Genomic DNA, 23,235 nt, shown 5'->3' on the forward strand with positions numbered 1-23,235 from the left:
TTGTATCTCTACTATAAGGTGAAGGACATTAAGTGCTATGTCTCTGAAGAGCAACATGAAGCCCTTTTTATCAAATCCATCAACTCCTCAAAATTAAAGGTTCCTCACCCCCCCCCCCCGCCCCAAACTTTTCCAGAAGACAGTTGTGGCAGTCAATGAAGCATGCTCAGGAGGAAGTTCAGAGTCTTGGGGCTGGTCCACACTAACCCTCCAGTTCGAACTAAGATACGCAACTTCAGCTACGTGAATAATGTAGCTGAAGTCGAAGTACCTTAGTTCGAACTTAAAGGTACTTACCAAAGGGCCACACGCGGCAGGCAAGCTTCCCCGTCAACTCCGCCTACTCCTCTCGCGGAGCAGGAGTACCGGTGTCGACAGCGAGCAGTTCCGGGATCGATCCAGGATTGATTTATCGCGTCTAGATAAGATGCGATAAAATCGATCCCAGAAGATTGATTGCTTACCGCCGAACCCGGAGGTAAGTATAGACGTACCTTTGTGCTTGCAGTTTCTAATCAAGGCAGGCTCAGCAGCCCTTGTCTTCTCCTCCTCCAGGTGACTGATTATTTAGTCAACTGCTCAGAAACAAGAATTTCCATGAAAGGGAAAGAAGGCCAGAGCATAATCTGAGGAGTAAGCATCCTTGATGCTGCAGCGTGTCTTGTTCATCTCAGAAGTCCGCATGCAAGATATTTTCATGGACAAACAGCAGGAGGGCAGGAAGGAGGCCTAAAAGCTACAGTCTGGTGCTGTGTAAAGTTGAACTTAATGAACTCAACTGCTATAAGCATCTAATGGAAGCAGCTGCAGTAACAACATCCGCTATATGCTATGGCTTTGCATTTTCCCCTAGGCAGAGGTGAAAGTAAGCCGGTATGGTCCGGTATGGCGTACCGGCAAGAGACAGTACACTGTGCCGGACCACACCGGCCAGAGCCCTTTAAATCTCGCCCGCAGCGCAGGTTGCTGGGCTCAGGCTGGGATTTAAAGGGCTCGGAGCTCCCCACAGCGGCAGGAGCTCCGGGCCCTTTAAATCCTGGCCCCAGCCCAAGGCTTGGGGCTCCCCACAGCCGCGGGAGCTCTGGGCCCTTTAAATCCCGGCCCCAGCCCGGCAGCTGGGCTCGGGCGGGGATTCAAAAGGCCCAGAGCTCCCGCGGCTGCAGGGAGCCCCGAGTCCTTTAAATCCACCCGCATCTCCGGCAGCTGGGCTGGGGCCGGGATTTAAAGGGCCTGGAGCTCCCGCCGCTGTGGGGAGCCCTTTAAATCCTGCCTGCAGTTCTGGCGGCCGGGCTGGAGCTGGGATTTAAAGGGCTCAGAGCTCCCCACAGCGGCGGGAGCTCCGGGCCGTTTAAATCCCGGCTCCAGCCCAGCAAGGCTCGGGGCTCCCCACAGCCGCGGGAGCTCCGGGCCCTTTAAATCCACGCCCGAGCCCGGCAGCCGGGCTCAGGCGTGGATTTAAAGGGCCCGGCGCTCCACAGCGGCCAGAGCCCCAGGCCCTTTAATTTGCCCCTGAGCCCCGGGGGCTCCCAGCCACCTCTACAGCTGCGAGCCCAGGGTTGATTTAAAGGCCCTGGGCTCCCAGCCACAGCTGGTGCCCCAGGGCCTTTAAATCTTGAGAGGCCCCGCCTCTTCCAGTTGAGGCCATGCCTCTTCCAGATGAGGCCATGCCCCCCTCAGGACTCCGGCAGTACCAGTAAGTCCTGTAAGTTACTTTCACCCCGGCCCTAAGGAACTTTGTTGCAAGAAGGTAAACTACCCTCAAAAAAAGTGAAGGAAATGCTTCCATGTTCTTCAGGCAAAAATCCTTGACCATGACGAGAAGCGGTTTCCTGCCTGCAGAAAGGGATACACCAATGTTAAAACAAAACTAGGTTCTTCTATGCTCCTACCAATATTTAGAAACATTTTATTGCAATTTTATTACTTTCACTTGGACAAAAAGCAATCTTTTTGAAAATTTTACATTTCCTGGGGAAAGATTCTCAGATCAGCCTACTTTTTTTAAAAAAATCTGTTTACAACAAGTCAAAATAAATAGCACATTGTAAACTTGTTCATGTCAGACTGTATTTCATGCTGTATAATGCACAATCATGAGGTGGTACCTATATTTGAAGGATAAAGGCAGATAGCTGTTGGTGCCATTGTGTTAAGTGTCAGCATTCTAAAGCGAAGCAACACCAGCAAAAGTCGGTTTGCATTATGGACAGTGACAGCCATAGGACTAAATGCGGATTAAACTGTAAGCAGAGCAGCCACCGCAACAGGCATTTAAGCAGACAGACCCAAAGAACTGTTTGAGCCTTCTTCTAGTGTGGTTAGAAGTACGTTGTATAGAGAGCAGATTTCCCCACAACTTTACAAACAAAACATGGTTTCAAAGCTAGGTAACATTTGACCCATGATTTCCATCTTCCTTTGTACTAGATGGAAATACAATTATATGCAAGTAATGCTTCAGAACCGATTCTGTTGTTCTACCTTCCAAAAATGGGGTATGACATTGCAAATCTGATCTGCTCATTTGCTACAAACAAAAGCTTAGACAAACTAGAAGTGTTTGTGGTTACAACAGGTCCTATTTTTATTCAAGCAACGGAGGAGCAAGAAGATTGGGAGAAAAGTAGTCAATTTTCCATTCACCATACAGTGTCTTTGCATTAGAGCAGTAATATTCAGATCTCTGTGGTTCAGGAGCCAATAGCAATCATCATTACCCAAAGGAGCCACAGTAATAGAAAATTAATATTATTCTCACAGCAAATAAGTTAATAACTCAGTGCAAGTTGGTAATTGGCTAACATAGTACAAGCATCCTGATTGGTTAATAACTTTTAATATTATGTGCTGCAAAGAACTACAGGAGACACATTAAAGAGCCACTTACAGCTCTCAAGCCTCAGTCTGAGTATCTGCATTACAGTAAGTTAGAGCTGATATCATTCACCACAATTTTGACATTTTTACGTTGAAGAAAGTGATTTAAAATAAGCCCATACCTGCTATGGTGCAAATGAAACTTTTTGTTCAGTTATGTGGGCCAAAGGCATCTGGTTCTTGTTGTTTTCATGTGTATAGTAATAGCTGAACGGTGGAGAAGAAAAATAAAAGTTACATTTTCAAAGGAAAACTCTTATTTAGTTTCTTTTAAAAGGAGAGACTGGAAGTAAATTTATATTTTGCCTCAAATCTAATTTTTTAGAGTGTTATGGCTGTTGAAGTTTGGAAAGTTGATCTGAAGATATTTGAGGTTTCACTGATAACATCAGAGGACACCAAGATTAATTAATTTACCAAGACGAAAGATGAGGAGGGTTCTGATATTAAAGCCTTCTGATATAAGAAGGCTGGTGTGAGTGGGGAGGGAAATCTTCATTTAAAGGTGATATACAAAATAGGAAAAAATAGGGCTTATTCCACTTTAATGCTGTTTTGTTACATAGCCGAGCAGCCTCAATGGTTTTATTATTAGAAATTCAGTTATTGGCAACTAGAGAAATAATAAGGCTACCGTAGGACATCGCAAGAAACTGAACATAGAGCAAGTGAGAGAGTGGAAAGGATTTTGGACCAGACTGTTTAAGACACTTTGTTTACAACTATTTAAGTCTATTGTCTGACAGTTTGGAGAAGGGAGAGAAAGGGTTTTTGGTTTTTTTGTAAATTTTAAACACCTTCTGCCCCTGCAATTAAAGTTTGAGGGCTCAAAATACACATTCTCAACAAGACTTCCATTCCTAGTCCCAGAAAGTCTTCCAACAAAACCTGAGAGAACCATGTTACATCGCTGATATTTCAAAGGTAAAAAAGCAGCAGGGGAAAAAGGAAAAATAAAAACAACCCCCCACACACACACACCTTTACATCCCTTTTCTCCTCTTTTCAGATGTTAGTATTTATTACAGAGAAGAAAAAAAATCTTTTTGGATCTAAAGGGGAAAAATCCATCATGAGCCTTATTTCTTTGTATCATGCTAATATCCTGGTGACAGAAAAGAATGTTTTGGGTTTGTTTATTTTTGTAAAAATACATTATAATAATGCTTCTTCCAGAGCAAAGAGCCTAGGAGGGAGAGTTTTTTAAATATTATATATAAAGATTGGTATGTGAAGAACACTAAACTATCACCACCTGCAGACTCACAAAATTACACTAGTGATTACCTATTTCTTTTGCCCCATTGTTGCATATGGAGATCATGATTCTTTTAATGAAATGTTTGGCCAGCATTAAATGGTGGAACCAAAGAACAGTTCATACACATATTGAAATGAATGGAAATTTAGAAAAATCCCTCACCCTGCATTCTGCTTAGACATAATCCTCCAGATAATGATGGTAACCAGGAGAAGCAGCAGTACGCCACCTACGATCCCTGAGAGACAACAAGAAGAGAACTGAATTAGTCGGACAAATGGCCTTATGAAACACAGAAATAGTATTACTGGCCTTTGCAGATTTATAATTAACTCACAAAATCCCAAACAAAGTTAAGAGGTGACGGCATTCCTCTAACTGTACCACAAGGGTTTCTGAATCCTGAGTTATTGTCTGTGTTTACAAAGTTAACATTTCATATTGTACTCTTCTCAGGTTTTGATCTTTAGGCAAAAACATAACATTACTGTATTCAAAAAGTTCACTGTGAATAAGACCATCTATTAGTGTTTAAATATAATATGTGGCTTCCTAGTGGCACAATCAAAAGGAGATTTACATCATGCACAAATGGGTCACCATTCACAACCCACTGTCTAAAATCTAGAACTCTTCAGACTGCTTGAAATGAGGAGATCAACTATGTTCTAGTATATGAAAAACCGAAGCTACTGCGCCGCTGTAGCGCGTTAGTGTAGACGCTACCTATCCCATTTGCATAAGTAATTTACTCCCCAAAAGGTGGTAGCAGGTCAATGGCAGAATTCTTCCATTGATCTTGCACTGTCTATGCAGGGACGTAGGTCGGCTTACCAACTCCATTCAGGTGTGGATTTTTCACACCCCCTACTGACAGTGAAACCGAGCTAATATTTTAGTGTAGACCAGACCTGTGCCAGGTGCTCTAGAGGAAGCCCTGCAGCAAAATTGAAGAATGCTGACAAAGCTGACAAAAATCTTAGTCCAAGTGGCTTTGGTGCATACGGTTTTTGGACATAAAATAGTTGTTGGTTTCTAGGCAATGGAATCTCAAACCATAGGGAACTCCACCAGGAAGTGAGGTTTTTAAAGAGTCTGATGATGGAGGTACTGTACTTTTCCTGGTTCACATGCAGTCTTGTGGAGAAGGAAAGGTTTGAAAGCTGGGAAACTGACTCTATAAAGAAAGTTTAGAAACAATGGGCCAGATGTTCAACTAGGGTAAATCAGCATCTATCTGTCTATCTACCCCAGCTGTGAATCTGACCCCAAGTCTTTTTAGTAAACTACTTACCGAGGACTACTGAGATGAAGTTATAGGAACCTAGAATGGGGGGGAGAGGGAAGAAAAAAAATTGAACTACTATAATATGAATGAATCACAGCCATATGATTTCCTCAAATATTTATCCAAATATTTTCTGTATCTCAGGCATGTCACAGATTTTATTGGTGAGAGCTAGAAAGCAACATTTATTAAAAGTCCTCCCCATATTGCCAGCTATATAGAAAGGCCCTTGCAACTTTAAAGGGAGATAAACCACTGTAACCCAATTGCCTCTTCCAACACAGGAGAAAGCTCAGCACAGTACTGAGTGGCTGAGCAAGAAATAATCTCTTTCAGTTCACCTGCTAAATCAACCACATATCAACTGTGAGGGTCTTGGGAGCACGTCACACACACAAGTGAGTTAAGCTGGAAGGACAAAGTTGTTGCTTAGAGAACTGCCTTTTACTGATAGGGAGAAACATTTTAAGTAGAGTATAAGTGTGTGGTTTCCAAAAATGCCTGAGGGAACACCTAACTCCCTTAGGCATATTTTGAAAACTCCAACCTAAATGCAGTGAGTTTTACCCAGAATAACATAACTGTCGTGAAAAGCTCCCTCGGCGAGCCAATCAGCACAGCAAAACAAAAGCCCTGGTTGTAACACTGATTGGTGGTCTCTACACAGTCAAAAAACTCAAACCATATTAGGACATCATCTTACATTTTAGACAGGCCTCAAGTTGAGAGAGTTTGATTTTTACCTTCCCATATTTAGGGCCTGTCTACACACAAAAATCACACTGGTTTAAGTTAAATCAGACTTTAAATCAATGTAGTTAACCTGGTGCAAGCCCCTGTGTGGGCACGCTTATATCTGAAAATTCTTATATTAGTTTAGCTTGCATTCATAATTTATAGGTGCAGGCTAAACTGCTGTAAGCCAGGTTGGAATTGCTTTCAGTGCCCACATACAAAGTTGCACTAGTATGATTAAATCTGCTTTTAAAAATAAAAATAAAAAAACAGCACCTTTAGTTAAGCCCTTGCAACTGTGTGTGGGGACCAGGAATTAGTCTTTACATTGTGTGTGTCGTGAAACAACTGATGCAGATATAGTCAGGAGACATATACACACCGAGTTCATTTTGTGTAACAGTGTAGCTTTGTTCAAATAAAAATTTGAAAACCTTACATACAATCTCTTTTCTATCCTAGATAGGTACTGTCTACGCAGCCAAAGAAACATTTTATCTTGTCTGCACACAAACTTGCACCGGTTTAACTAAATTGGGTTTAAAAAAAGATCTGTCTAGTGTTGGAAATCTCTGTGTAAAGCAGGCCTCAAAATAGACAGGGGGGTTGTGTTGCAGATTCTGCAAAGGGCAAATCTCATTTCAACCTCTATTTTCATTTGACCACTAGGTGGAAACCTAAGACAGGGCATGGATTTTTCCCATTTATTCTATACATACTGGATCTACAGACTGGTACAGGAGGATCCCAGGTAAAGTCATGTTGGCACTGTATCAGACTGCTGCCTTCCAGCACATATCCGTTGTCACATTCCAGAGTAACATTCGTTCCAAATCGATATGTAGTTCCCGCTACTGCCTTCTTGCCACCTTGAACTTCTGGGAACGCACATCTGATCTCTGAAATAAAGGTCAGCAAAAACAATATTTCAAGAAGAGGAGGAAAGTAAGTTGCAGAAGATGAGATTGCAGGTTTTTTAGGTGTAGTCAGGGCCATCCCTAGAGGGGTGGGACTGACCATACTGGGCCAATCGCACCAGCCTGCAGGGCCCGGAGCGGTCGCCCCAATTCACCGTACCCAAGGGACGGCTCTGGGTGTAGTTATATTCACTTATAAAAGTGACAAGAACAAACATGTAATCCTATTACTGTACCAAGGTATAAATACACAACTACAAAACGTGGAGTAACTAGCTAAGGCCTTGGCTACACTTGGCAATTCACAGCGCTGCCACGACAGCTCTCGCAGCGCTGTAAGTACTCCACCTCTCCGAGGGGAGTAGCTTGCAGCGCTGTGAGCGAGCGTGCAGCGCTGCAGGCGCTGATTACACTGGTGCTTTACAGCGCTGCACTCGCTGCGCTCGGGAGGGTGTGGGGGGTCATTTTCACACCCCTGAGCGCAGCAAGTTGCAGCGCTGTACAGCGCCAGTGTAGCCAAGACCTAAGTGGTAGTACTGCTGAAAAGAATTCAGGGGTTATAGTGGATCACAGATTGAATATGAGATCCACATACTCGTTTTCTGTCGTGCCTTACAGCAGTGAGGCAAACACACATCAGGGTAAAGTTTCCTACCTACCTTCCCCTCCATCGCATTTACATTCCCCCAAATACCTTTAACTTCATTTTCATTAGTATTTCTACACGATTCCATCTTCCTGCTGACATTTTTATAAATGCTTTCAACAGCAACCTTGTCTGGGAGCGCTCAGGGAGCCGTGCTCTCCACTGGCATCAGTGTGCAAGTTCCACTGAAGTCAACTGAGCTTCTTGTGCCAGCAGTGATTATAGCCCTGTGTGTCCCCCTGGGGGATCTATTCCCAGCTGTGAATTTTGTTACATTAGCTGGTATGTCTGAACATTCTTTCTCTTGCTTTAAAACCTGTTGAGTGACTGACATACCTACAGCCAAAGGGAAGAAGCCAACCAAAAATGCATTCACCTTCACATAGAGGAGAAGGGTGGCTCCAAGTTCCAGATGTGGTACAATAGATCGAAGCCTCTCCATGGAGCGCGTAGCCGGGTTCACAGCTGTAGTTCACGTATGTTCCACTGGGGAAAGTTGCCAATGGCTTGGCATTGTGCTTCCCTTTGACAATGACCGGAGGTGGGGGACACGGCAACGCTAATGGGGGAGAGGGGAAGAAGAATATTTCAGTGAAAAACTGAATCCTGTTCAAGAAGCGCTTAAAATAGGCTGGTCTGGAGGGGGAGGGAAGCCCAGGATGTACAAGTTATGCCAAACCCTCCATTGCACCAGTGATGCAACACATCCAAAAAAGATTAAATATCAGTTACCTAGATCCCCCTTCACCCACAAACTCAGATTTTCCCAATCTGCTACTTTTCTGTCCCCTGAGATCTCCCTTGACTGCCTTAAGAATCCAAAATAGAATTTGTTGAGAGGGGGATGAGTTTTGTTGATTTGTGTTTCCATTCACACCTTTAGGACGCTCAGTCAGACAGAGCATTGCCAGATCTCTGGCTGTCAGGAGAGTAGGGCAGGATGCAGGTGATCAGCTATCAAAGTGACGAGCACAGTCAAGAGATTAGGGTAGGGGTCGGCAATCTTTAGGAAGTGGTGTGCCGAGTCTTCATTTATTCACTCTAATTTAAGTTTTCACGTGCCAGTCATAGAAAGAGACCTTCTAAAAATGTTAAAATGTATAAGTGTAGAATATATAACTAAACTATTGTATGTAAAGTAAATAAGGCTTTAAAATGTTTAGGAAGCTTCATTTAAAATTAAAATGCAGAGCCCCCCCGGACTGGTAGCCAGGACCCAGGCAGTGTGACTGCCACTGAAAATCAGCTCGCGTGCCGCCTTCGGCACGCGTGCCATAGGTTGCCTACCCTTGGATTGGGGGTATGTGGATATTTGTATGTTCCCCATTCACAGCTGAAAAGTGACCCCAGGATTCAAAGGAAGTTTCTTTTTTAGCCTCCAGGCACAACCCTACCAGATGTTGATCATCTCAGTTACCCTCCCGTCAACTCTGATTCACACTTACCCTGTATGCAGACTGGAACTGGAGGAGCCCACGTTCTATCATCTTGGCACTGAATCTGATGGCTGCCATTCAGGGTGTAGCCAGGATCACATTCAAACCTAACTATGTCCCTGGGTCTATAGACAGGTCCACGTCCAGCTACTTTTCTTCCATGTTGGATTTCTGGGGCGATGCAGAGAACCTCTAAATTGAAAAGGTGCAGAAGGCGTCAGCCTGCCCGGCAAGCAGTGCTGTTCAGTCGGCGCTTGGCACCTGTGCTCTGCATTGGCTCCCTACCACTTTCTGGGGAGAGTTTATGGTGTTGCTTTTAACCTCTAAAATGCAAACACTTTAGTGGTAGCCTGCCTAAAACCACATCTCACGGGTACCATACTGCTCCTCTCGTGGTGAACAGAGGCCCAAGATGGATCCTTCTCAGTGACAGAGAGAGCAGGATTGGTGGGAGAGCTCCCTGTGACGGACCCTCAATTTGGCGCCTACTCTTTGCACTTGGCGTTAAACAGTACAGGCCTGTTTGCCTTTAGGACACACACTGCAAATCTTTCCTGTTCGCTCAGCGTGTAGCAAGGGTAGAGATTGGAGGCAGAGGTTTGTGTGTCTGTGTGTGTGTGTGAGGGGAGCATGGATATTAGTTTCTAGTGTTTGTAATTCATATCCAGTGTGCATAGGGTTTCAGACTGACGCTTTTAAAATATTTTTCTTGTGGGTGTATATATGTGCAGTGTGGATTCAGTGCCTTTATTTTCAAAAGCATTTATTTCCCCATGTGTCTAATTAAATGGAGATTAATTCCCTGCCATTCATTCTGTTGCACTGGTGAGCTTGTCTTTCAAGTTAAAACCTGTGGTAGGAACTTCTTCCTCTTAGTTCCAGGTAACAGAACATAAACGCACCTTCACACCGAGGGGGGAGAGGGCTCCAAGTTCCGGATACCGTACAATAAATAGATGCCTGCCCAGTTAGGGAGTAGCCGGTGTCACAGCTGTAATTTACAGACATTCCAGTGGTGAACACTGCCAAGTCCCAGCCACTGGGCTTCCCGTTGGCAATGGCTGGAGGAGAGGGACACTGCAGCACTATAGGGAGGGAAGAGAGTCTTCACTGAACCAGAGCTCATACAGGCTAATTTATAGGCAGGAAAATATCCACATGTTCATTTTGAGTTGTGCCCAACACAACAGCAGTGAGGCTAACACACACCAGGGGTAAAGTTATCGACCTCCATTCCTTCCACCTTATTCGCATCCTCCCAAATACCTATATAGCGCTATGACTGAGTCATGCTTCTTGAGACTCACAGACATGTTCCCAGCCATCTTAGTAATGCTCCAACAGCTATTTCCACTGTATATTTTGTGTTTACAATAGAAATGCTGCCACTTTTGGACCATTTCTTGGTTGCTTGGTTGGGGCCTTCTCTAACTTCCCTTAACTTGGGAGGGGGGTTAAGTGGGAAAATCTGACCAGGACTCAATTCTTCAGGGATCTTTTTGGAGAGGGGAAAAGCCCATATACTATGGAGAGGAGCACGGGAAACACTGGGATAGCTACACAGATATTTGCATTTCCCTTTTCAGATCTCAAACTAATCCGACAGTCCTTTTGGCCTCCATGCTCAGCCCTCCCAGATCTTACTCATCACAATGGGATCAAAGATAACCCACCATCAAAGCCTTAGTCACACTTACTTCTTTCACAGACAGGGACAGGAGGATCCCATCTACCATCATCTTGGCACTGAGTCTCTGGGCTGCTGCTCAAGGTGTAACCAGGGTCGCATTCAAACACAACAATGTCTCTGGGTCTGTAGGCAGGCTGTACCCCATTTGTTCTTCCATTCTCCACTTCTGGGCTCAAGCACGTCACTGAAAGGGAAAGCATAACAAACCCTTTAGACTCTAACGCACGTGTGGGGTGGAATGGACTGAGCCATTTCCTTTGATAAGTCTTTTACTGTACTTCAATTTCATAACTATTTCTACACTCTGACGTCCTCTTGTCACCTGTGTCAATTCTTTCACTATGAACATTACCCAGCTGCACTCACAGAATCATAATTCATGGTACGAGTGGATGCAAAGCCACTGAAGTTAAAGGAGCTTTTCTTGCCAGCAGTGACTTTGGTCCCTGTGTCTTGCTAGAAGTTTAGTCCCCAGCTGCGGAATTTGCTGAATTGGTGGCTTGTCTCAAAGTTCCTGTGGTCTCAATTTAAATCCTTTTGTGTGTCTGACGCAGCAAGTGAGGCAAAGGGAAGCAGCAAACAGAACAGAAACACACCTTCACATTGAGAGTGGGGGTTGCTCCAAGCTCCAGACGCTGTACAATGAAGGTGATGCCTCCCCAAGAAGGGAGTAGTCAGGACGACAATGGTAATTTACAGACACTCATCACCCAGAAAAAAATATCAGGCTCCTTTAAGAACTCAAGTTGAGCAACCAAAAATCACTGGACAATTTAGGCTTGCTATTTAGTGTGTTACATTGCAAGTCTTAACGGCTTATTGCTTTTCTGAATCTTTTACTGATTTGTAACAATCTCGTCCCCACCCCATTATAGAAAAGAGCTTGACTGCAAGACCAGGGGGAAAAACAAAAGTAAGTTCATGATTATTCCACATACAGGAACTAGAGGGTTGTATTCCACATCCAAAGGAAGAGTGAACAGCATGTCTAATTACTGGAAGGAGTGCTCAAAATTGATAAAAATTTCGAGATAATAGTGAAATTCAGCAGAGGAAGCAGAAGTACCTGCAAAAGCTGTGGTGGACCAAGAAATTATTGAATATCATCTTCTAAATCACTTCCAGTTCCCATTTCAAGATGAGACAGACATGAGCATCATGAGCAGAGGAAAATAAAAGTTACAGAAATTCCCCTCAGGCAGACCCATGGCTCGTGTGAACTTCGGTCACTTCTTGCAGCTGGTGCAGTTTGAGGAATCATAACTCCCAAATGCGTTGTGGGAAAGCACAAGAATTGCAGCAAACAGAAGGGACAAAATTACTCACCTGGCATCCCCACTGCTCTCAGAGCACTGCCAGCACTGCCCCCAAATCTGGTTCATTTCTTATCCTCTAGATCTGTTCCTAACAATTGGGACCATCCACTTCTCCCCTCAAACCAGTCTGTAAAGTCTCTTGATTTGAGGTGAGCATCAGGCAGGACAGATCCAGACTGGGTTAGTGTTTGAGATGCTCACAGATCAGACAAAAGGGAAACCTGTTTCTAGATGCATAATTCGAACAAATCAGAGTTTTGACACTTGCCTGGCTCACAGACGGGCAAAGGTGGATCCCACGTGTCATCAATTTGGCACTGACTCAGACTGTGACCCTTCATGGTGTAGCCGGGATCGCACTCAAAGGTAACACTGTCTTTATACCAATAGACATGTCTGTCACCAGATACTCTTCTTCCATTCTGGATTTGTGGAGCTGGGCATCTAACCTCTGAAAAAGAAACGCTTTAGCTGACACAGGGCCAGAGAGAAAGAAAAAAATGTCTCCACCCTATGCAGCTCTCAAGCCTTGTTTAGCCTTTACCCTGTAACTTGTTCACTAGCCTATATTATTCCCACTTTGAAAATACAGTAAGCTATGTGTCTAGCTACGCCAACAGCGCCAGACCACTGTGATATCAGAAATAAGTTAACCCTTGTTGTTGGAATGGGTCAGTGGAGTGAGGGGACTGCCCAGAGAGTGGATTCTTTTGCCCAACTGCCACAGTTCTTCCAAACCGCCCCCCACAACACCGCAACCGCCACACACAATAACCCCTCACAAAATAGCCTCTCCTCGCAGCACACTCCACGTCCTCCCACCCACAGACACAAATCAGAACAACCACACACACAACACAACCAGCACACACAGTCAGCCCAGGCACACACAGCCCCTCACCATAGCACACATCCCTCAGTTCCTACCTGCAGAAATTAACACAAATATCCCAGTGCCATACGTGGTCGCCCACGTCATTGGATTAGGGTTTCTTAAAGCCATCTGCTTGGGGTGCAGAGCAGCTAGGAGAGCGGCCTGGGCATGCAGTCTAGAAACGTACATCCACCACCTCCCTGACTAACGTTCCCCAGTGTCACCCTTTGCCGCTAGGGCTAAAGACCTTTAACAGCATTCCTATACAGTGTGAGCCCAGCTGCTCTGCTAACTGACCTGCTCTACGGGTGCATCCAAAGTTACCAATTTCCACCTCAAATCCTCAGCCCTGCTCTAGAGCTATTCACTCTGTCTAACATGAATCATGGAAATCTTGTGGAGATGTTGCCACGGGCAGGCACACTAAGTGCAGGGATTTAACTGGAGTCTCACATTTGTGGGTTTGCCTGAACCTGGACTTTCTATACGTGAAAGAGCAGAACTGGGAGGGCTGCACTCATTCAAACCCCACCTCCACACCGAGGGGGACGCGCACTCCACTCTCCGTTTAGCCCGTCCTTGGTTGTGCAGTGAATAGAGGCCTCTCCAGTGGGCGGGAAACCACTGTCACATTTGTAGGTTACAGATGACCCATAAGAGAAGTCATCCATTATCACCCCAGTGTGCCTTCCATTGGGAATGTCAGGAGGTGGAAGACACGGAATACCTGGAGAGACACAAGATATTTAGAATCAATACTGGTAAAGAAGCAGCTCCAGTTACTTGATCTGCTAAAGAAAACTAGGTGCGCTAGCTATGAAACCACTGGAATGTACTAGCCCAACAGGCGATGGCCCAGGGATGTCTTAGTTGATTGGGCACTGATGTTACATAACTCACCAAACTGACTTACTTGGGGTAGGTCTACACTTACCGGTAGTTTGGCGGCGAGCGATCGAACTTCTGGGTTCGACTTATCGCGTCTTGTCTGGATGCGATAAGTCGAACCCAGAAGTGCTCGCCGTCAACTGCGGTACTCCAGCTAGACGAGAGGAGTAGCGCGGAGTCAACGCGTGTGGACCGAGGTAAGATCGAACTAAGGTACTTCGAACTTCAGCTACGTTATTCACATAGCTGAAGTTGCGTACCTTAGTTCGAATTAGGGGGTTAGTGTAGACCTGGCCTAAGAGAAGTGTAATTGTAGTATCTGACTGAGTAGTAGACTGGTTTGCAAATTCATGGTTGAACAACAACAGAAGCTATTCACAGAAATAAGGGAACTAATCTTACTACTGTTCTCTACCTGTAGTTTGAGACTGCCCTTTCATTGTCTACTTTCACTTCTCTGTCCCAGCAAATCCAAATGTCTCTGAGAAACAGAGGTTGTCTAGTACAGTGGTTCTCAACTAGGAGTACTTGTACCTCTGGGGGTACGCAGAGGTCTTCCAGGGGTAAATAAAGATAAAGATAATGGATTTCAAGAAGGCAGACTTTAGCAAACTCAGTGAGTTGGTAAGTAAGATCCCATGGGAAGTAAGTCTAAGGGGAGAAACAACTGAAGACAGTTGGCAGTTTTTCAGAGACATTATTAAGAGCACAAGAGCAAACTATCCCACCGCGTAGGAAAGATAGGAAGTATGGCAAGAGACCACCCTGGCTTAACCAGGAGATCTTCAATGATCTAAAACTCAAAAAGAGTCCTACAGAAAGTGGAAACTAGGTCAAATTACAAAAGATGAATATAAACAAATAACACAAGTCTGTAGGGACAAAATTAGAAAGGCCAAGGCACAAAACGAGATCAAACGAGCTACTAGAGACATAAAGAGTAACAAGAAAACAGTCTACAAATACATTAGCAGCAAGAGGAAGACCAAGGACAGGATAGGACCGTTACTCAATGAAGGGGAAAAAACAATAACAGAAAATGCAGAAATGGCAGAGGTGCTTAATTACTTCTTTGTTTCAGTTTTCACCAAGAAGGTTGGTGACGATTGAACATCTAGCATAGTGAATACCAGTGAAAATGTGGTAGGATCAGAAGAGGCTAAAATAGGGAAAGAAGAAGTTAAAAACTACCTAGACAAACTAGACGTCTTCAAGTCACCAGGGCCTGATGAAATGCATCCTAGAATTCTCAAGGAGCTGACTGAGGAGATATCTGAGCCATTAGCAATTATCTTTGAAAAGCCATGGAAGATGGGAGAGATTCCAGAAGACTGGAACGGGGCAAAAACAGTGGCCATCTATAAAAAGGGAAATAAGGACAACCCAGGAAATTACAGACCAGTCTTCTTAACTTCAGCACCCGGAAAGATGGTGGATCAAATAATTAGGCAACCCATTTGCAAACATCTAGAAGATAATAAGGTGATAAGTAACAACCAGCATTGATTTGTCAAGAACAAATCATGTCAGTCCAACCCGATAGCTTTCTTTGACGGTAATAAGCCTTGTGGATGGGGTGGAAGCGGTCTGACTTAAATAGGATGAAATTCAATAAGGACAAATGCAAAGTACTCCACTTCGGAAGGAACAATCAGTTGCACACATACAAAATGGGTAATGACTGCCTAGGAAGGAGTACTGTGGAAAGGGATTGGGGGTCATAACGGACCACAAGCTAAATATGAGCCAACAGTGTAACGCTGTTGCAAAAAAAGTGAACATCATTCTGGGATGTAGTAGCAGGAGTGTTGTAAGCAAGACATGAGAAGTAATTCTTCCACCCTACTCTGCGCTGATTAGGTATCAACTTGAGTATTGTGTCCAGTTCTGCGCACATTTCAGAAAAGATGTGGCCAAATTGGAGAGAGCCCAGAGAAGAGCAACAAAAATTATTAAAGATCTAGAAAACATGACCTGTGAGGGAAGATTGAAAAAATTGGGTTTGTTTAATCTGGAAAAGAGAAGACTGAGCGGGGACATGATAACAGTTTTCAAGTACGTAAAAGGTTGTTACAAAGAGGAGGGAGAAAAATTGTTCTTCTTAACCTCTGAGGATAGGAAGCAATGGGCTTAAATTGCAGCAAGGGAGGTTTAGGTTGGACATTAGGAAAAACTTCCTAACGGTCAGGGTAGTTAAGCACTGGAATAAATTGCCTAGGGAGGCTGTGGAATCTCCATCATTGGAGACTTTTAAGAACAGGTTAGACAAACACCTGTCAGGAATGGTCTAGATCCGGGGTTCTCAAGCTGGGGGTCAGGACCCTCAGGGGGTCGTAAGGTTATTACATGGGGGGATCATGAGCTGTCAGCCCCCATCCCAGACCCCGCTTTGCATCCACCATTTATAATGGTGTTAAATATATTCTAAAGTGTTTTTAATTTATGGGGGGGAGGGGTCACACTCAGAGGCTTGCTATGTGAAAGGGGTCACCAGTACAAAAGTTTGAGACTCACTGATCTAGACAATACTTAGTCCTGCCATGAGTGCAGGGGACTGGACTCGATGACCTCTCAAGGTCCCCTCCAATCCTGCGATAAATCAACTCATCTAGAAATTTGCCTAGTTTTACAACAGGCTACATAAAAAGCACTAGCAAAGTCAGTACAAACTAAAAATTCATACAGTGACTTGTTTATGCTGCTTTATATATTATATACACTGAAATGTAAGTACAGTATTTATATTCCAATTGATTGATTTTATAATTATATGTGGTAAAAATGAGAAAGTCAGCAATTTTTCAGTAGCAGCATGCTGTATATTTGTATGGCTCGTTTTGCAAGCAAGTGGATTTTAAGTGAGGTGTAACTTGGGGATATGCAAGACAAATCAGACTGCTGAAAGGGGTACAGTAGTCTGGAAAGGTCGAGGGACACTGGCCTAGTATACAGGAAGTGTGTCATCTCCACATTTTCTGGAGGAGTTTTATATAATGCTCTATTGAGGAAGGGACTTCAATATGTACTGTTTTAATATCAAGGTGTTCCATCCCAATCAAGCACGGAAAAACGCACTATTTTCCTGCTGCACAATAAACTGGTGTCCGCACTACCAGGGCACATGCATGCCTTGAAGTGTAGGTAATGAACTTCTTGTCTAATTTTGGATTAATACAAATCCCTATCAGGCACACCTGTTACTTTATTTAAAAATACAATATGGCCAATAACGATCCTGGTAGAACATCGTTGCCATACCAAGCTCGGTGCCTTTTTCATTTAGCCAGTTGTCAAAGAAAGACTAAGTTCTTATGGTCAGGAACTTGAAACAAGAAACTTCTTCCTGGGATAAAAACCCCTTCACACACACCTATCAACCCAAGAGGCTCTTGTGGTTAAGGTATCTGGGACTTGGAGATCTGGATTAAAATTTTGGGTTTGTTATTGACCAACTCCCCATATCACCCGGGGTACATCCCTTAATCTCTCTGTTTCTCAGTTCTTCCTCTCTAAAGTGAGGATCATAAAGCTTCCCTACCTGTTTCTTATCTGCTTGCCTCTTAAATGCTAATAGACACAAGCACCCACGTAAGGACCTGGACAGATATTTGTAATTTACTTACGCTCACAAATGGGAACTTCACCACTCCATGCAACACGCAGGCCAGAAATCTCACATCGTCCATAAGGCTGTCCAATCAACCGGTGCCTGGAGTTAGGTAGAGGGGGTTACAGTTGTTACCTAGTCCTTTGGTGTATGAGTTATCCTGTGAAGCTCAGTTATTTGGGAAGCTCTTCTCCACAGCCACAGCAGGTGGGGACCAACACCACCAACTACTGAGTGATATCATAGGAGAAAAGGCTCCTTGCCAACTCAGAACTCCCCAGCCCCTTGTAGAATTAAACCATGGAACAGAGTCCTATGTAGAGACGTGACAATACAGACGTGACACTCCCTACAAACGTTCCAGCCAGTCCTGCAGCTGCAGCCCTCTGCTTTTCAGGCCACTGAAGCACAGTCTCAATCTTTCAAAGGAGGGGGCAGGCAACAGCCCTTCTGCCACCATATCCCCAAAGCTGTAACTCAGACGGCTCTCCGAGCTGGGTTTGTCCTTGGAGATAGATGGGAAGTTAGCCATGGAGCCCCTGCTCTGCATGGCCCTGAGGAAAGGCAGCCATTTCAAACGATTCAGAAGAAGAACAATTCCCATTTCAAACCAGGGGAAAAATCCAAGAGATTCCAGGGTTTGCCCTGGTCACTTGGATCCTACTCTCCACAGGAGACATTGGTGCTCACCCAGCACCTGCAGGCAGAGCATTCAGCTGGCCAAATTGTACCTAAAGTTTGTACCATAAATGGCAGAGCATGAATGAAGAAAAGAGGGAGACTTATTCCAATCCATCTTTCCCCGCATATAAAAATGATATTGATTGAGGCAAGAAGCTGGAATGCTGCTTTAGTATGAAAGAGTAAACTGCTTTCAGGAGTTGGGGGAATACGAGGATATCCATTTGTGTTCCACAGCTGCAAGCTAAGCACAAGTAGTCACCTCAGGCAGTCTGACACTTACCCTTCTTCACAGGTGAAGTTGACGGTTGACCCAAACAGGACATCTGTTATAATAACTCTGCCGTTCTCCGGCTCTCCGGGATGACCACACGATTTCTCTGGTAGAGAACAAGGGTAGGATTAGGCTTCTGTCTTTCAATCAAACAATTATCCCCAAGATCTGTCCGTATTTAACACCCCCAAAAAGATGGCATTTAGAAGGGCCCAGAATAGACATAGCTAGAGAGCTTTATTAGTCACTATTAACTACTTAAAGATACGTTACATTTTTGCAGCATGGACACAACCTTGTTCCTTTAAGACCTTTTTCTAACAACAGAAACAAAATATTTACTTTTACAGAACTCGAGTGCTTCTGACCACCTTCCATTTTCAAGGCATGTAATAGTGGGTTGTAGCTGTGGGTCTCTTCCATATCCAGGCCGACAAGTGTATTTTGCAATATTCCAAACGGGAAAGTAATTCTGATTTTTATACTCATTCCTCAGCTCAGCAAAGCTTAACCTCATTGGGACTCCACAGCCAACTAGCAAGAAAGGAAACACACATGAGAAAGAAAAGCCACATCTACTGTGCTGGTATATAAAATGCACACATGGCAGGTGCAGGCAGATAAAACAACAATTTTACAAAGGCCATGTCTACACTACCACGTATGCTGGCAAAACACCCCCCGAGTGACGTACATTGCACTGGCATAAGTGGTGGTGTGCACAGCACTATGTGCTTCTCCTGCCAACATACCTACCACCGCTCATTGGGGTGGTTGTATTCTGTCGAAGGGAGCGCTCTCTCCCGTTGGCATAGAGAGGCCACATGAGCAATCTAACAGCGGCACAGCTGCATCAGTACAGCTGTGGTGCGGTAACCTCGCTAGTATAGACATGGCCAAAGAAAGAACTGAGGATCTGCCTCATAACATTCTTCCAGATGCTAAACTAGTGATTAACACACCCCAGATTTCCATCTGGTTATAAAGATCCATCACTGGATTTCCTTAATCCAGTGTCATAAATTATACCCTTGTTCAGTGGTATTATCAGCTGGAGACGAAATTGTTATAATTATCCCTTGTGGCCTTAAAATATATTAATTAATTCCCATTGTAACGATATCCCTTGAGTCCCTGTCTAGTGCTTTCTCCACTAGATCACACTGCCTCCTTCCTCTGAATCAGGCTGGTAAGCTAGAACAAAACATCTCATGTTTAATATTTATATGTTACCCCCCAATCCTACAACTGTCCCAAACGAGCAGACCCTGAGCACGGTGACAGCTAACTGCAGGACCAGGATGTAAGTGTTTACACTAAAGCATTCCTACAAATAAATGAATATTCAGACTGAGCTCTCCAGTCTCTATTAGCGGAGTTGGGGACTATTCCCCACAGACAGTTTTGATAGTGCACATGGAGCACCTGTTATCCTGATGTTCTGCAAATCTTTCCATTCCTTTAGATGGATGTTTGGATATATTCCCACAGAAAAACCTCTTACCCCGCAAATTCAGAAAACAAGGGACTGATATTTCAGAGACATTGCTTTCCAACTTAAAAAAAAAATCAAGATTATAGAAAAGTAACAGAAAAAGTCTTTATTAAACAGGGGTTAAAATCCCCTAGTCTGTGTCTGTTCCTCTCTACATACAAACTTTCATACTTTTTATTAATTAATATCTAATCAAAAAACTCACACCAGTCCTATTACATTTTCTTTAATTCTGTCTTTTATTCTACTAACTTTTCCCTTTTAAATTAGATTCCCTTATCAGTTTTCTTTCTTTCTTTCTTTCTTTCTTAGGGCTTTCTATTCGTGCCTGTAGTACCTGACCACTTCCCATATTAGATAGATCAGTAGAGACAGAGGCAGCTAGAAGACATTATAGAACCTCCTGTGCTTCTCCTTTCCAAAGTTATAGGAAAGACTGTTTGGAGTGGGCTTTTTTGGAGAGGTTCAGTTATAGGAAACGGCTTGCAGGGGGAGTTTTCCATTACTTCAGTAAATATTATTGTGGCTATGAGGGATTTCTCCTTGTCTATTTTGTCTTCCTGCTTCTTTTAGATTTGGAGGCCACAATGCTGCCTTCTAAATGCTTTTCATGAACTATTCTGCACCAAGTTTTGCAACATTCTGCTAAATGGTGCAAAGCTACATTCAGGCTTTTCTGCCGCCACAAGCAAAAAAAAAAAACCTCCAGCAAAGCAGGAAAAAAAACCCCCCAAACCTGCGGCGCAGCCGGAGCGGCAACACAGGGGAAAAAAAAACCTGTGGGGCGGCCGGAGCCAGGGTGCAGGGGCGTGAGGGGGGAGGGAGTGGGGGGAGAGAGAGAAGGGGTGCCTGGAGCCGGCCCAGGCTACATTACTTAGCCCAGGGAAAGCCATTTCAATAGAGCTCGAGTACTACTGCTTGCTTTGCTGTTCTTACTCCAACCCTGAAGGTTCTCCACTTCCCTAAAATTATTAACAGCTTACCTGCAGACTGCAAGAAAACGTGGTCATTTCTTATTTAGAACCCAAGGAACAATTATCGGAAACAAATGTAAGTGAAAATAAAAGGCTTGCAGCTACAAAAATGAAATTTCTGAGCTTTCTGAATTCAAGGCAGATATCAGACACCTTTATCAGCCAGATTTTAACAGCCTGAAGGCCACTGAAATACCACAATGACATCTGCAAAATTATAACTCACTGTTGGGTTTCAGAATTGGTGGGAAACCAACAAAATAAAAAGTGATGAAGACTCACCATTTAACACTGACATAAAAGCCTTACCCTGAAGCAAGAATCACTGCTGCAGTCTCCTAGACAATGTTAATCATACTGAGCACTTAACGTTGTCACAATCCTGTAGGATTATTAACTAGTTGCAGGATCAGGACTGAAGTGGTTACACTAAAGAGTTCCCATAAAAAAAGAAATATTATGTCTGCCCTCCCCTGCCTCTATTAAGAGTCTTAGCAGATATTCTCCTCCGAGAGTTTTGATTGTCTATGTGGAGCAACCATTATCCGGATAAAACAAAGGGATTCTTCCCAAATCAAATTTCATTCAGTAGCTAAGAAACCCTATAGTTTAATGCAATGAACAAAGAAAATGGGGCACAACTAAGTAATATTTTAATTCTTCACGTATCTTTCACTTCTGGAAATGAATGGTGATGGCTTGACAGTGCTCATCGACCCACTATATTTATCTATGTATAAAGTACTTCTATTTCAAAAATACAGTGCATCAAAGCTCACTCCCCACATCCTCATGATAAATACCATTGCGATGATGACTTTCTTTAGCTAGTCAGCCAGTCACAACTGGGTGAAATTCCATAGTCCCAAGCTAAACACGATTCCGGTGGTTGTGAATGGGGAGTTATGCTTGAGTAAGGGAATTCAGAATTTGGTCTGCTGATCTAAAACAACAGACAAGCATCGGAGCAGCACCTTTTACCTTAGAATCTCAAAACACTTCATTAAGCCTATGGCTACAGATGGCAGAGTACTTTTACACCCGTTTCCCAGATGAGCAAAAGGAAAGCACAGAAAGATCAAGGGCCTTGCCCAGGTGACCACGAATCCAGCCAGCCTAGTTTCACTGTCCCAAGGGGAGCGAAGGGTCAAATGTAACCCAGCAGCATAGAGGGAGAGAGACACAAGAGATGGTTTTGTGATCATTCTTTCCACTTTAAGACCCCAGGAGGGTGTGGATAAGGCAAGGGGAGAGCTGCTGTCAATAAATGGCGTTTAACCCCGGCGTGTCTTCCTAGAACCTGACACGGCCCCGTTAGAATGGGCGCCCTGGGCACCAACCTTCACAGGCACCAAATCCCCCTTTTTTGTAGTGGTGTTGGGGGGTTGCCGAAAACACTTTCCCCGAGTGATAAAACACCCAGGGCTGGCTCCACTCACCTGCAGGCACCTGCCAGGGGGCAGAGAGGGAAGAAAACCGAGAGAGAGGAAAGCAGAGAGGGGGAGAAATGGGCCCGGGGTGGAGCGGGGGAAGGGGCCTGAGAATCATAGAATATCAGGGTTGGAAGGGACCTCAGGAGGTCATCTAGTCCAACCCCCTGCTCAAAGCAGGACCAATCCCCAGACAGATTTTTGCTCCAGATCCCTAAATGGCTCCCTCAAGGATTGAACTCACAACCCTGGGTTTAGCAGGAGGAGACCAGCGGGACGCGCAGGGCTTCAGCATCGGCCCCTCACCTGCATCCCGGGCGGCAGCAGCCAACAGCTCAGCGAAGCCGCCCAGCAGGCGGAGGAGGAGCAAGGCGCGGCGCATCCTCCTGCCCCGTCGCGCGGCAGCGAGTGCGGGACTCCCGGGGCTGGCGGAGATATCCTGGCAGCCGCCTCCGCCCCGGGGGAGGGACCAGGGCGAGGCGGCGGTTCCAAGCGGGGGCTTTCCGCGGGCGGCGTGAGCAGGGCCGTCCTTAGCCATAGGCAGAACAGGCAGCCGCCTAGGGCACCATGCTACCTGGGGGCATCGCTCTGCCTGGAGCCCAGACAGAAGGGAAGCAGTGGAGCATTTAACAGCAGGGCTGCTGGGTCCTAGAGAGAGCCGAATGCAGCACAGTCTGAGGGAGGGGATTGGCTGCTGGGGTCTCTGGGAAGGGAAGGAAGGGAAGGGGTGGGGGAAGGAACTCACCTGTGAGTGTGACTCTTTCCCCCGGCGTGAGGTGAGGCAGGCTCGGCAGCTCTGGCACCAGTATCCTTTGTTGTCCCCCATAACGTCCATTCTTCTCCCCC

General features: G+C 44.8%; 2 protein-coding genes across 2 annotated transcripts; both read right to left on the reverse strand.

Moving 5' to 3' along the window:
- Positions 1 to 1,245: 1,245 nt before the first annotated feature.
- LOC135982812 (complement receptor type 2-like) lies at positions 1,246 to 12,183 on the reverse strand. The gene is made up of 10 exons (XM_065591014.1): positions 12,177 to 12,183; positions 10,858 to 11,034; positions 10,063 to 10,245; positions 9,170 to 9,352; positions 8,101 to 8,283; positions 6,881 to 7,060; positions 5,433 to 5,462; positions 4,301 to 4,376; positions 3,000 to 3,084; positions 1,246 to 1,833 (listed from the first exon to the last, which is right to left on the reverse strand). Exons 1-9 carry the CDS (start codon positions 12,181 to 12,183, stop codon positions 3,003 to 3,005), a joined length of 1,101 nt encoding a protein of 366 aa, XP_065447086.1. The 3' UTR covers positions 1,246 to 1,833; positions 3,000 to 3,002.
- A 210-nt stretch (positions 12,184 to 12,393) lies between these two features.
- LOC122173632 (C4b-binding protein alpha chain-like) lies at positions 12,394 to 23,235 on the reverse strand. The gene is made up of 6 exons (XM_065591015.1): positions 23,135 to 23,235; positions 18,833 to 19,024; positions 18,500 to 18,596; positions 17,552 to 17,637; positions 13,573 to 13,767; positions 12,394 to 12,617 (listed from the first exon to the last, which is right to left on the reverse strand). The coding sequence occupies exons 2-6, from the start codon at positions 19,005 to 19,007 to the stop codon at positions 12,394 to 12,396; spliced, it is 777 nt and encodes a 258-aa protein (XP_065447087.1). The 5' UTR covers positions 19,008 to 19,024; positions 23,135 to 23,235.

This window comes from Chrysemys picta, chromosome 4 (assembly GCF_011386835.1).
Source record: "Chrysemys picta bellii isolate R12L10 chromosome 4, ASM1138683v2, whole genome shotgun sequence".
NCBI classification, from domain to species: domain Eukaryota; kingdom Metazoa; phylum Chordata; order Testudines; family Emydidae; genus Chrysemys; species Chrysemys picta.